Source organism: Topomyia yanbarensis, chromosome 2 (assembly GCF_030247195.1).
Source record: "Topomyia yanbarensis strain Yona2022 chromosome 2, ASM3024719v1, whole genome shotgun sequence".
NCBI lineage: Eukaryota > Metazoa > Arthropoda > Insecta > Diptera > Culicidae > Topomyia > Topomyia yanbarensis.
In genome coordinates, this window is record NC_080671.1 from 97,927,862 (window position 1) to 97,943,307 (window position 15,446).

General features: G+C 40.5%; 1 protein-coding gene across 2 annotated transcripts in view; it reads right to left on the minus strand.

Moving 5' to 3' along the window:
• Nucleotides 1–11,654: 11,654 nt before the first annotated feature.
• Nucleotides 11,655–15,446, minus strand: part of LOC131678928 (protein drumstick) — an 88,663-nt gene continuing 84,871 nt past the window's right edge. The window contains exon 3 of one of the 2 annotated variants that reach the window (XM_058959379.1): nt 11,655–13,308. In XM_058959379.1, the coding sequence (XP_058815362.1) occupies nt 13,257–13,308 (52 nt within the window). In that variant the 3' untranslated portion in view covers nt 11,655–13,256. The remainder of the gene's footprint in view (nt 13,309–15,446) is intronic. The other variant, XM_058959378.1, reaches the window with a different exon arrangement.

The following is a 15,446-nucleotide window of genomic DNA, read 5'->3' on the forward strand; positions in this document are numbered from 1 at the left end:
ACCAACTACGCTACGCTATGCCCGCCCCGCTCCGCTTCATACTTAGAGTGCAACTGGATAATGCCTTTATCGCTGTTCTAGAATTTATACATGGAAATACACTGGAACTTCTATTTATGAGCCAAACCGGTAGATCGTAAATTCAAATAGTTCATAAAAAAGTGTTCGTTATTTGGAATATATTTCGTAAAAAAAGTTTCTTTAACATTCCAATTGAAATTCCTTTCGACAAACCAATTCACAAAATTAAATAATTATATAACTTAAAACTATTCTTTGTCAAATAGGTAGGTAGGTATAGTTATATTTACAACGTTCCAAGTATTTCAAGAACTCCCTGGAGTCTCAAACATAATGAGTTATTATTCGGTCGATTATCGATGCGGTATCCACTCATGGAGCGTCATACTGCAATATTGAATGTTGAGGAAAGTTACACACAGAAAAAAAATGTTGGTAAAAATAAATTTTTCACTCTTAGCAAAAAACAACTAACGCATACTCTTATTTTAACAATAAAACTTTTGTTTTGAGTACTATTCTTCATTTGCTTTAAAGAAAAACTTTTACTTTGATTATTATTCTTGATTAATTTAAAAGTTTTACTTTCAACCTAATAGTTGGCGTTGGTTGTTTTTTGCTAAGAGCGGAACACTCTTGCTTTTACCAATATTTTTTTTCTGTGGGTACTGAAATAATCTAATCTAGATTTACAAACAAATTCTGGACAACAAGACCAATCAGCGGATGTCACAGGACAAGCGAGAACGGCTTTGAGTGATTCCCGAATATCCCTCGATCGGCTTGACGAGTAAATAATAGAAATCGTTCTATTTTAAATTAAAAGATGGCCTTTGAACAATTTTCTCGATAAGTGTAACACTATGTTTATTTTTAGATTTGGTTTATCAAGTAGATGGTGGAAATCGTTTTTGGCAAAATTCACGATGGCAACCTCCGGATGAGCAATACTCTACGATACCAGTTTTTGTCAGCTTCACGAAAAAATCCGCTTAATGGTATCTATGTTTTTGTTGCCCCCTTAATGGTATCTAGCAGGTGAACCAAGCCAAATTCAGGTAAACCCATTCTTAAGTTTATTTTTCTTAATGTTTAAACAAATCATATTTTTTAATTTTGCGCAGGAGACCCCGTTAAGGGAATCTAATACTAAGAGATTATGAGGACCTATAGACTAAAAGATTTAAAAAATTTAAATTTTTTAGAATTATTGAAAACAAATAAAAGAATATGTCATGAATTTCTTAATGTTTCCTTTTCGTCAGCCCAAAATACACCATATGACTGATAAAAACGGGTCTTCACTGTAACCCCAACATTATCGCTACTTTTCGAATAGGCTCGGCGAGTAGATGTTGAAAAGCGATATTTGACGCCCTTCGAAATTCCTACTGGCGAATTCTGATTGAGCAATATTTTCGATAACTCGATAAATTGGTTTGAGACATGGTGCTCCGTCATATATTCGTCAACCCTATTCTAAAAATACCCATAATGTTGAGTTTATGGTGAATTTTATTAGACCCGATGCCGTCATCTTGTACTTTGAAATGGCTGCAGACATTGATTCCTGTTGTCGATTCGCCAATTTCTTCTGAAAAAACAGCCCAAATTCGTTGTGGTATCCGGCGGGTCGTGGGTCTTATACTTGTTGTGTTAAGCGAATCTCTGACACAGTGGACGTTTGTTTCGTCGCAAATTGTGGGATTCAAATGGTGACCATGCGTTGCGTCGCGTTGTGACGATGATTATGGCGGATTGCACGCTGACTTCATCATGTTTGACTGCTGATTATCCAATAAGAGTTGCTTAGAAAATGGTAAGTAGGAATTCATACCAATCCGACCCATATTAAAACCTCAACAGCATGATAGCCATCATTGCCGGCCGCCCCCATCTCCATCGTTCACGGGGAAGGATAAAGGATAAGGTAGACAGGAAGTGTTGAAGCTCCACCTACTTAACGGAAGGACGACGATTGATCAAACTCTTCCATAGGTGTCGCGGAGTTGGTAGTTTGGAAGGGTATCAGGTCTAGGATTCGCTCCAAGCAAGCGATGCGACCTGTAAAGCATATTTTATTAGGTAGTTGTTTAGTTAGTTTTCGAGTGCACGATCACTCGAAAAAGAGAAGATCTTGTTTAGTTTTTGGTTCTTTTTAAACTCTGGGCAGCCGGCTACCGAGACTATACTATGTTCCCTAAACAAAAGCAATTTGAACTCCACATAGCCGACCGTGGGAGTATTGCCTAGAAAAGCTAATCTTATCTGCGTAATGGGCCGGATCACTATTCATTGCAACAGTATTTGGACAGAATTCGCTACTTCTTCTCTACGATATATTTATTGGCTTGAAAACTACCCTGTTGATAACACATTATAAAGGCAAAAATAGCGCGAGATGTTATAAATCAAGGAAAGAATTTCTTATTTTCCATATCGGATTGTTTGTGGAATACAAGTATACGAGCGATAATTACGAACACTGAAGGGAAATATAAAGGACTGTTAACCTGATGCACGGGCTTGTTAGCAATAACGGAGCTTGAAATTAGGTTCGTAAAAACAGACGCGGCGAATTTTCAATACGTATTGACCCGTCATCATAGATACTAGTCAAATTAGTCGTATTGGGGCTAATTTCTGATCAACTATTCATTTTTACGGCAATGTTTTCTCGGCTAGATCTCATTCTGCTACTATCGGCAGAAGGCTGATAGCACCCAGTCGTCGCCGGTCTAAGGACCAAATGTCATCAATAGACTTAGACTCGCGTGGAGGCCTGAGATAGGAAAATTGTGAGAATTTTGTTATCCCACCGTTTGACGACCAATGTGGGATTCAAATGGTGACCATGTCCCAAATACCCATTTCGGGGTCCGCTATACTGCCCATGATCGCATATCAGTCCCATAAAGATAGGAAATCCCATAGAAAACGGGACAAATATGCGATCATGGGTAGTATAGGCGCTTATTAACCATCGTGTTTTGTATCTTCTAACTGCTGTACAACAAGTACTGATGATGAAATGTGTAGTACTGTGATCGAGTATGGTTAAAGTAGCACAAATTAATCTCCAACATAAACGTACAGCAACTATGAATCTATTCCGCCTTGTGCAGGAGGGAAATGCTTTCATAGCTTTGATTTAAGAACCGTATTTCCATAAAGGAAACTTCTATGCTGAAAAGCTACTTAACCCCGACTTTGTAACTTTTAATAAAAATGGCATGACAAATTCACGTGAAATGCCTCGTGCATGTATACTTGCGAATAGTGCTATTGATGAATGTCTTACATCCGACCTCACAACTCGTGATATTTATGCTATCACAGTCAATATGACTGTTGACAACATAAACAAGAAATACGTCCAAATGTCTCATATCTCGACGAAACTAGTAAATTGAATGAACTACTTTCAAAACTGATAGACTTTCATGTCAGTTCGATTCGAACTGTTAATGGTAAATACTCATCTGCTGAAGATGTTTGTACTCAATTGTCTTTTTGACACACACTTTCCAGACTGTACGAGGCCATCATCGATGACTACCCCTTAGTTCTTTTCAGGTAGTTATGATCCTTGGGCATTTGCTCGTAGAATTGTGACAACTGAATCGAAGAAATGGGCGATTGAAAATGTTGCTCCGTAAAGGTAACCGGGAAAAGATGCAATCATTTCAGTTCTACTTCAAAGATGATATGAACGCGCTTATAAGGAGACAAAAAGCTTTAGACCGATCTGGCTGGCTTCTTTCCTTTTTTCCTTCTTGTTAAATAAACTCAACAAGCGCTTTTTTGCAGTGTCAGGCAGATTCTTCAACAAATTGAATTTGATTCTGTCTAACCCTGGGGCGTTATTGTTGCATGACAAGAGAGCAAGTGAGAACTCCACCATCGAAAAAGGTGTTTCGTTCGCGGTATCGTGAGGAGACGCGGCGCGGCACGTTTTCTGTACCGGGAAAGAGTCCGGACAGATCTTCTTGGCGAAAGCGAATATCCAACGGTTTGAATATTCCACGTTCTCGTTGGTACTGTTTCGGTTACGCATATGTCGAGCCGTACCCCAAAGATTGCTCATCGCTGTTTCTCTCGTTAACCCGTCGACGAACCGACGCCAATAACTACGTTTTTTGGCTTTCATTAGACTCTTCATTCGCCTTTCTAACGACGCGTACTGTTGATAGCTAGCGGGTAACCCGTCTTCCCGGAAGGCCTTATATGCAGTGGACTTTTCCGCGTACAGCTCTGAGCACTCTTTTCCCACCACAGGGTGGGAGACCGTCCATGGGTATTCGCGCTGGGTACTGGTTTAGTCTGAGCTTGATTCGCACTGTCGAGAATCAAGCCAGCCAAAAACCTTTACTCTTCCTCCGGAGGAAGCTCTTGAGTGGATTCGATTTTAACGGATATCGCGGTCGCGTAACTCTGCCAATCAATGTTCCGTGTGAGGTCATACGAGACATTGATTGTTTCCGATGGTCTTGAACCGTTAGCAATTGAAATCACGATAGGCAAATGATCGCTACCGTGGGGATCAGGGATCACCTTCCACATGCAATCTAACTGTAGCGATGTCGAGCAAAGCGATAAATCCAACACGCTTGCACGTGCTGGTGGTGTAGGAATCCGAGTCATTTATCCCGTGTTTGAGATGGTCATGTTGAAGTTGTCGCAAAGATCTTGGATCAATGTTGATCTATTATCATCATGAAAACAGCCCCATACGGTACCGTGCGAGTTAAAGTCTCCCAGAACTAGCCGCGGTGCCGGTAAGGATTCCGTGATATTAAAAAGCGTTCGGTGCCCTACCGAGGCTCTAGGAGAAATGTAGATGGAATCAATGCAAAGGTCTTTATCTTTGATTATAACTTGACAAGCGACAATTTCAATGTCCTGGTGTTAATTCGGTTGAAAGAATAGCACTTTTTAATCCCCAAAAGTACTCCTCCATAAGGGTTTTCTCGATCCAGACGAATTATATTAAGGTCGTGGAAGTTGAGATTTATATCGGAAGTTAACCAAGTTTCACATAATGCGAAAACATCACAATTTAAACTGTTTAGTAAAAATTTGAAGTGAATAAGTTGTCTTATAATCTTCAGTTTTTGCGGAATACAATTGCTTGCATTCCAGAAACTTCATCTGTTGAAGTGAAGGGTCCTTAAAGCAGCCAACCCCGTACTTCAACAGGTCTTCGCACTTCAGACCCGGTTCGGCGACGACCCCATCGATCTTCACTGCCCTACAAGGCACATATACCCTGAATTGCTTCGTAAAACGCTCGCTGCGAGCAATCTGGTTGGCTGGTCGAGGTCATTTACTATAACGCGTATCTTATTAGCTCGAACACGTGTTATATGAGCTACGGACGGGTACTTAGCAGTCAGCTCCCGTGAAATCTCTAGAATATTAGGCGATTTCGTGTTGGGCCGGAAATACACCACCCAGGGGCCATTTGAACTGGCTGGGTATGTTTTAATACGAGGAGGACTGAGGGAATCAGGGGAGGGAGTAATTTCGGGTTTACCCGGTAAATCCATGGGAATATCATTCCCATCCAATGTTCCTTCGCCCTCGGCCATTTAGGCACGAGGATAGCACGTGGTGTAAACGAGAGATGAAACTTATATTCAGGGGAAAGGGAAAAGGTAGAGACCGATCGGGGAAAGGGAAATGAAAGAAAAAAAATACTTAGCTTATATAGCGGCTATTCTGGTATTCACTTCTCCAGCCTGGGCACAAAGACAATGGTTGACCTTCACTGACAATATATATTCTTATTCACTTTATGCACGGCACCAGAAAACGAACTGCTTCGATCGATAGCTCGGAGAGTTATATGTGGATTTTACTTGTAGTGTGCTATAAAACTAGAAATGCTACTTGGGATGTCATAAGCCACGACTAATTTCTACGCTCTATTGTTCACTAAAGAGCGCGAATCGAACCACATCATTTAGGGGGACATCTTCAAGTGTGCCTGCAAATTTTCGAAAGAGGCTTCCTCGTAACAACCCGAGGGTATCCTTGGTGAGACATCAAACTAGTTCTGTTATGAAACTGAAACAAATGTCCTTTGCTCCAGCAAATTTTAAAAACGAGCAAGGGTTGCCAGCGCTTCGTACTTTCAACAATGCCAAGATTAAGCAAGGACATAATGTTTACACACCGAAATAAAATATCGTTAAAAGAAAGGGTGTTCCGCTCTTAGCAAAAAACAACCAACGCCTGTTACTGTTAGGTTGAAAGTAAGACTAAGTAAAGGAAACATAAGAAAGCGTTCTAAAAACATTGCGAAAAATGATAGCCAATGGAAGCTTTCTAATAGCATGGGTAGTGCCGATATCAGGCTTTCAAATTTGGCATTTATATTTGACGCAATATGATAGGATTAGTAATGCTTAAAACGGACTGTCAATCTCTGCACAATCATAGAACAATAGTTCGCCTTTACTGGTATTATATCACAACTTGCTAACACCCATCGCGCTTTGCTGCGACTTTCAAAGAAATAGGAGGAAAACACAATTTGTTCCAAAGCGCCATCTGGCGGGCAGATAATCCCCCAGCAATAGCACACAAACACGCTCCATAACAAATGCCTACTATGTACAAATTTTTACGGCAATCGGTTAAGCCGTTTGGGAGTCAATAAATAATATACATACAAACATTGACATTGACTTTTACATACATATACTAGCTAGTACGGATCGCGCGTTGCTGCGACTTTCAACGAAATAGAAGGAAAACACAATTTGTTCCCAAGCGCTATCTTGCGGGCAGATAATCCATAACCAATAGCACACAAACACGCTCTATAACAAATGTTTGGGAGTCCATAAATCATATACATACATTACCCTCTATGGATCTAAAGCAAATATTAGGCTACGTTATAATGCTTATTTATTACTTGGGGAGTTGCCTAACATAAACCCACAGCATTAGAATAGCCTTAAACCGGCTTGCTATTTGCTTTCTGCATGCTGCTATATATTATGCGGAGCAAGGCCTATTCGATTTTTTTTCGATCCCCATCATAGCGTCGAGTCATCTCTGAAAAAGTTCTAAATAAAAGCAACATGGGTCCATCCATAAATGACGAAGCATTATATGGGGGAAGGGTGAGTTTTGTATTTTGTGATGATGTGTGACAACAGAGGGTAGGGGTTCATGTCATGCTACGTAGCTTTTTTAAGGTTGAGCAGAGAATGGGCAAAAATCGAAAACGAAAAAAGCAGTTTTTTCCATTCCATGTGTTAGATCTTCATAAAAATCAATCAGCAGTACTGTAACAACATTCTACATAAGCCGATTGATTTTTTTTAAAGATCTAACGCACGCTGTGGAAAAAACTGCTTTTTTTGTTTTCGATTTTTGCCCATTCTCTGTCCAACCTTTACTTTCTTTCGATGTTGCGGTCAATATGACCCAAAATGAACTTTCAAAATGCGATAACGTTTTAAGTTTTGCACCTAGAAGTTTGGAATTTCTTGACTTTTCCTCTTTCATGACGAGCAACGATTTTCAATAGAGTTCAAAATTTTCGGACATTCCTGAAGGGCAGTACAAAAAAGCTACGAATAAGGTGTTAGCAGGTCATATTGACCCCGATTTCGACCTCAGCTTTAAGACACATTTTTAATCAAATCTATATTAACTTGTGCTCAAATTGTTTGTAAGAGTTTCAATTTTCAGTTTCTGATAAATATCACCGTTTTTAGTCAGTTTGACCATCGGGAATCGGTGCCGAATGGGGTCATGTTTGACATGCATAGATGTAGGAAGAACCGTCATCAGCGTTCTAAAGCTAGATTCATGAATTGACCCATTATACGGATGTTTCACATCTTTCGGATGATTTTCACGTAAAATCCAGGTCAAAAGTTGAGTCAGAGTGTTAATATTATTTTAGATGGGATTTTATATAAGCTTTCAATTATATTACGAATTTTTGGGATCAGTTTCATTGATTGACCACATTGTCGCTTGTTCAACATTATGAGAAATACAATTAAACCGCCGAAATCCGCATCGGAATCGAAATCTGGAACATCCAATATCGGTCGTATCATGTACAAATTTGATATATACATTCTTAGTTTTGTTTTGTTTGTGTTTATAATTAGTATTCCGTCGATAAACTTGTGATTTATAATGACGGTTCTACATACATCTATGCATGTCAAACATGACCCCATTCGGCCCCGATTCCCACTGGCCAACCTGGTCAAAAACAGTAATATTTATCAGAAATTTAAAATTGAATCTCTAACAAACAATTCCGGTACAAGTTCATATAGATTTGACAGAAAATGTGTCCAAAATCTGAGTTCAAAATCGGGGTCAATATGACTTGCTAACACCTTATTCGTTATAAAAAGTTAACACCTAAAGAAGGTTAAAGGGGAATAGGAGTTGACATGATGTCACGACAATCTTACCAGTTTCATCTAACAAACATCGTTTTTCATTTTTTACGGGGACAAGAGGAGGAGGGTCGACGCAAGGATGTGTAAGTTGAGAATCAAAGACCTTTTCTTCAGCTACAGCATTATCAACGTACAGTGCCGACACGATGGGAGACCCGATGACGAGAAGGAAGCGTTCTATGCGAAGCTGGAGAAGGTGTACGACGGCTGTTCGCAACGGGACGTGAAAATCGTCATCGGTGATATGAACGCTCAGGTAGGACGGGAGGCAATGTTTAGACCGGTAATTGGGCCAAACAGCTTGCACACCGTATCGAATGACAACGGCCAACGATGCGTGAACTTCGCAGTCTCCCGTGGCATGGTAGTCTGAAGTACCTTCTTCCCTCGCAGATATCCACAAAGCCACCTGGAGATCACATGACCAACACACCGAAAACCAAATCGACCACGTTCTAATCGACGGGCGATTCTTCTCTGATATCACCAAGGTTCGTACCTACCGCAGGGCGAATATAGATTCGGACCATTGCCTAGTTGCAGTATGCATGCGCTCAAAACTCTCGACGGTGTGCAACACTCGTCGTAGTCGGACGCCAAGGCCCAACACCGCACAACTTCGGGACGCCGGAGTTGCACAAGACTACGCACAGCGGCTGGAAGCAACACTATCACGGTAACCTTCTTCTTACGAACGAGTGTAAGGTTATTGAGAGGTGGAAGCAGTACTATGGCACATAGCTGCCGGTGTAGATCAACTATCCAGCGAGCTATTAAAATATGGTGGTGAAACACTGGTTAGAGCGCTGCACGAGGTAATCGCCAAAACTTGGGAGGAGGAGATTCTTCCGAAGGAGGGTGTCCTTTGTTTAATTCACAAAAAGGGTGACAAGTTGGATTGCTGCAACTACCGCGCGATCACACTTCTTAGCGCCACCTACGAGGTCCTCTCCCAAATTCTTTGCCGTCGATTTGTGCCCACACATCATTTGTTCATTGATTTCAAATCGGCATATGACGCAATCTATCAAGATCAACTATGGCAGATAATGCACGAGTACGGTTTTCCGGATAAGCTAACACGATCACTCAAAGCGATGATGGATCGGGTGATGTACGTTGTTCGAGTATCAGGGACACTCTCGAATCTATTTTAATCTCGAAGAGGGTTACGGCAAGGTAATGGTCCTTCGTGCCTGCTGTTCAACGTTGCGTTAGAAGGTGTAATAAGGAGAGCGGCGATAGACACGAGTGGCACGATCTTCAGAAAGTCCGTCCAGCTTTATGGCTTCGCCGACTACATTGCCATAATGGCACGGAACTTTAAGGCGATGTCGGAAACATACATCAGACTGAAGGCTGAAATTAGCATGATTGGACTTTCCATCAACGTTTCGAAGGCAAAAAACATGAGAGGAAGAGGTTCTAGAGACGACAATGTGAACCTCCCATCCCGAGTTCGGATTGACGGTGACGAAATCGAGATGGTCGACGAATTCTTGTATTTGGGCTCACTGGTAACCGCCGACGATGATACCAGAAGAGAAATTCAGAGACGGATCTTGGCGGGAAATCGTGCCTACTTTGGACTCCGGAGGACGCTCCGGTCGAACAAAATTCGCCGCCGCACGACGTTGATTATCTACAAGACGTTGATTAGACCGGTGGTCCTCTACGGCCACGAGACCTGGCAGGGATGCCAAAGGTACTGGTAAACTACATTTTTTTCGGTATATTTACATTTGCACAAGCCGTACAGCCCGCTACAACGACGCATCACTACAGCTCATACCAGAACAGTAGCCATACCGAGTACATTTTCCTGTAGAGCAGTAGAATACATTTTTGTTTTGCTGCTGTACTCCGACTGCTCGGTGAGAGTGTGGCGTAGTAAAGTTTGTTCTCTCGCTTTGTACATTTTTCTCTGCATAGTCAAAGGGAGAGGCCCACACACGAAAGCGATGATGCCGGTCGTGGCGTAAACGAACCGCATTTATTGTAGTCGTTTTTGATTGCAAATATTGAAAAGATTAAAAATATTAAAAAGTGTAAAATAAGGAAAGAGAAGCTGTACCGCCCGCGTCTGGTGGCTGTACTGGGGGCAGTATTTCTTTGTCATGTTACTGCTTTGCTTACAGACTGCCGTACAGCGCTGGGCGTCCTGCAATAGCGAACGACAGCAGCAGCAAAAGAGAAATGAGAATGTAGACAGAAAAAATACAGCCGCAGAAAAGGTAGGCATTTTGCATCCTTGAGACCTGGACTATGCTCGTGGAGGACCAACGCACCCTTGGGGTTTTCGAACGAAAAGTGTTGCGTACCATCTACGGTGACGTGCAGATGAAAGACGGAACGTGACGCAGGCGAATGAACCACGAGTTGCATCAGATGCGCGAGGAACCATCCATCACGCATACCGCAAAAATAGGATATGGGCTGGACACGTCGTAAGAATGTCGGACGACGGCCCGGTGAAGATGGTTCTTGAGGAGACCCTACAGGAACAAGAAGACGGGGCGCAGAGCGAGCACGGTGGATCGACCAGATAGAGGACGACATGCGGACTCTTCGAAGACTGCGAGGCTGGCGACAAGCAGCAATGGACCGAGAGGAGTGGAGACGGCTTCTGCATACAGCAAGAGACAACAAGGCTCTAGCCGGAACGATAACGTAAGTAAGGGGGGAGGGTTACCGTCAAGCTACGTAATTTCCAGGGGACATTTAGAGGTTTATGACGAAATGCTACGATAGGGGAGGGGGATGTTAAAAATCACTCGAAAATGCTACGTCATTTATGGATGTAGCCTTTCTAATGCAGCACCACAGATTGTTTCCATAATAGAAAGCATAATTGCAATAATATACTTACCCTAGACAGAGGCCAGAATGAAAGTTTTACCAGTATCTGCAAAGACGATAATAGCATCTAGAGGAGCAATAAAATACGAGAGGCATGTTACCCTGTTTGTTCCCGGAAAACCTAATTAAACCGAGGGAACTTGGTATAGAAAACACTCCCGTCTTTGGATGGCAACTCGCTCTTAACGATCTAGAAAAGCTGATGACTAGAGCTGGTTCCAAAACTCAATGCTCTTTGATTTTCTAGCCTATCCCAAGCACATAGTACGTTACCGATGGGACATTTCTTTCAACATTTTCAACACCATTTAACAATTAGCATTCGTATTTGCATTTATTTCACCTTTTCTTGCTTCACTCGGCGAAGAAAACCATTAACATTGTTGTATATGCAATACATGATATAATGATTACTTGAATCGTTCAGTTTCCCTGCCAACTACTAGGCCTGACTTTAACATTAATCAGTTTACTAACAAAGGCAAGATTGGCAGCTAAAGTGTAGAAATAAATACGTGTGCTTCTACAATCAAAAAATAAAATCTTACGAATTACGAATTTGTGGTAGGTACACGGAGCATGTAGATCGTGGGAAACCATACCTACTACATGCAAGTGACAGTTCATATCGAACACAACACAGGATAGTGCGAACAAAGAAGACTATCGAAACAATCAACCGTTTTCTGGAAGATGTTCAATGTAAGCGGTGACTCAGTGAAAAATATTTTTTATTTTTTCATTTTTTTTATTTGGTCGAAAAGTAGATTGTTTTTCTTTTCATTTTTGTGTGTATTCGTTTTCATATTCAAAGGCAGACTAGAATCTATTCTATGCTTGTTTGACTCAAGTGCTGAAAAGGGCGCAGTAGAGGTTATGGAAAAGTCTAAATAGTTCCCAAGAGGACAATCGGTGACGGTACAAAACGAAACCGGTAGCGCGATAGGGTCCCGGGAGATTCGCACTCAAACAAAGTCCGTGAGTGTGCTATTAGATGCCGAAAAGGTGGACAAGTTTTTACTTATTCGACCTTTCTGTTTAACTACTAAATTAATCGATTTGGAACGTCGATGACAGGAATTTCTTCGTTATGTGAGTTGTCAACGGAATTTTATTGTACTTTTATGAAATATGCGCACGTTTGATAACGGATATTTTTTCCATTTTCATCCAGAAAATTTGACTTTCACAAACGAGAGAACAGGGATTTCAAACAAAGTAAAATCGAAGTAAAAATCACCAGATATAAAAAATCGTCACATTTGTTATATTATATTTCTAATAATTACAATTCAACTGGGATACTTTTCATTTTCATTTAAATATATGTATAGATCACCTACAGTTACGACAAAAGATGACATAAGGTTAATTGTTCAAATATAAATTAGTCGTACATGCTAGAGCGTTGATCGGAAAGAATAATTGACCTTAACTAAAAACTAGAACTTACGCCTACGTTTTACTTTCGCATTAAAGAGCTCCCATCAAAACGTTCTTCTGTTGTTATTAATGACGATAGAAACAAGCCAATAAAACAAAGTTTAAAGCATTTTCATTCGCAAAGCTATGTACATTCCTTTAAGTAATAGTATAATAGTAGTAGTAGTATCCACTTTTGATTATTGATCTTCAAAGTTAAACTTTAAAGATTGGCTCCTTCGCTTGCTTAACACATTACGCAAATGTACACTTTTGTTAGCTGCCTGCATCCTCGCACACTCGCTTGTGCTGTCCAGTCGCTCTTTTCGCTGGTGCTCGGAATGCAATCGCTATTCTACGTACGTTTCTTTTTTCTCGATTCGTTTTTTTTCGATACTCGCTTGCTTCGCTTGATTAGGATTTGCTTATCGTTTATTATATTTCATATATGTTATGCTTTAGGTTTTAAATAATAATTAAACAGTGACAAAGAATTTTGCTGAGTCGTGCTCAATATGCTCGGTTGTTGTTGTTACCGTTCATTCCATATGTATGGATCGATCTGGAAAAACAGTTGATGAGAGAGAAAGAGAAAAAAGATGGTTTTATTGCGTGGTTCACTATGGGTATGGTTTCTACTTGGATGAATGGATTTTCTGTTTTCTGAAAGTCGCTTGTACGGTGTGCAGCGGCTAGTCAAATGTATAGGAATGCAGCACTTTTTTACTGGGATTTGTTTCATAAACGGAGGAATTGTCTTCCTCTGATCGATTAACTAGGCTTGATAAAAACAATATTGGGATTTGTATTCGTGTTTGTTTTGTAACCAAAACAACTGAAGGTGTGAAGAGTTAAATGATTGACCATTCTAATCGCAAAAAATACCATAAGAGCACTTAAATGACCATAGTTTATTTAATTATCTTCCTGAAGAAGCCTATTTCCAAAATTTTCACCGCACATTTTTTCTGATGTTTTGTGCATGTTAACCAAATCTGGTCCAACAGGGAACATATGCCGACATCGGGTCCCGGACAAGTATCTTGAGCAGCGATTAGACAAATGCTAAACGATCGCTTAAGTGTCTTTGAAGCTGAGATCAGAAACAGCCTACATTTCCAGCGGTAAAACAGAGCAAAAAGATCACAGAGCATAGATTGCCTCTTTGTGAGCTACACACTGAAAGAAAGTAGAATTGCAGATCAAGAGCTTCAGTGCTCGCCGTGGTATTTGTTATTTAGAAAAAAAAAACTAGTGTATATTTGGATTCATTGGAGTGTTTACGCCATTTAGTCTGCAAAGCTGTATTATAGTGTCCATCGTGAGTGACAGGCTAAACAGAGCAGCTGCCAGTAATCAGATGTAACAAAATGCATCCATCAAATATCAATAAATAAATGAAATGTTACAAGCGATATAAAAATTGCATGGCCATAGCGTCATTAGAAAAATAAAACTGGCATTCGCAAATACCGAGAATGGAACCTGCAACCGAGTTGCAGGTTCGTACCCAGTTAAACTCATTCCGGAACCGGTTCGGATTTCTGAATGGAGTCAGTATGGATTCCAACTCAAATGCAACAACCGATTCCAACTCAATCGGTTTCAGAATCGGTTGTTGCATTTGAGTTGCAATCCATACTGACTCCATTCAGGATTCCGAATCAAATTCCGAATGGTTTGACTGGGTAAGTTTACAAATTAAAATTATATGATCCGTCAGAAAATTACGATACAATGTTGTTTACGTCAACTGTAATATTAAGTGTTTTTAGTGTGTATCAAACATTTCGGTGCAGTGCATGGAAGTGTGAATCTCTGTGAACCAGGAATGGTTAAGAATTATTTTCTATTCGCCGATACAATGGCTTCCGGCTTATCCAGACCCAAATCTTGTGGACTGTTTGTTCCGCTTTACAGAGTAAGATTCTAAGTAGAAAATACACTAGTATTGAAATACTGAAAAATCTCCGTGAAAGGACCAAAATCCCAGCAGATCACATTTGGTCTTTCACGATTCGTTTATTTGACCGGTTAGAGCCATAATCAAGGTATAAAATGATTATGTCGAGTCAAAGTGAATAGATTCTGAAATTTGGATTATTTCTACACAATTTTTGCCTTGGAACGAATAAAAACTATTTAAACGCAAACCAAGTCTTAATCATTTTTGTGAACTAAATTGATGTAAATGTTAATTCGAAATAAATGTTTATACGCGTACGATGACAGCCGAGGAACAGTAAGCCTAAACGTTATGCGCAAGAATGGAAAATGTTTCATTTTCACCAAGAAACAAGTTGACGAAATAAATAAGTTATGATGACCATAAAATCTCAGATCATAGAAAGTTGTAGCCTTGTGCCACCCTGTGTTGCGTGATCGATTCTCTGAGTATTATCTGAGCGGTAAAAGAAATGCCTACATGTTGGTTTGATGGCCTCATACGTCCTATCTACAAGAAGGGCCATTAACTTGAGTGTAATTACTAGCGATACTCAATACTGTCCATAAGGTTCTCTCTCATGTTTGGCAAACTACGCCCCCTGGCATGACAGTTTGCCAGCGAATACCAAAGCATGTTTCAAAGTACGATCAACCATATGTTTACCTTGAAAAAAATCTTATATATTTTTTGGGCTCGTCGCATATTTGTGGATTTCTAACCAGTGTACGGTTCAGTAAAACAAAACGAACTGT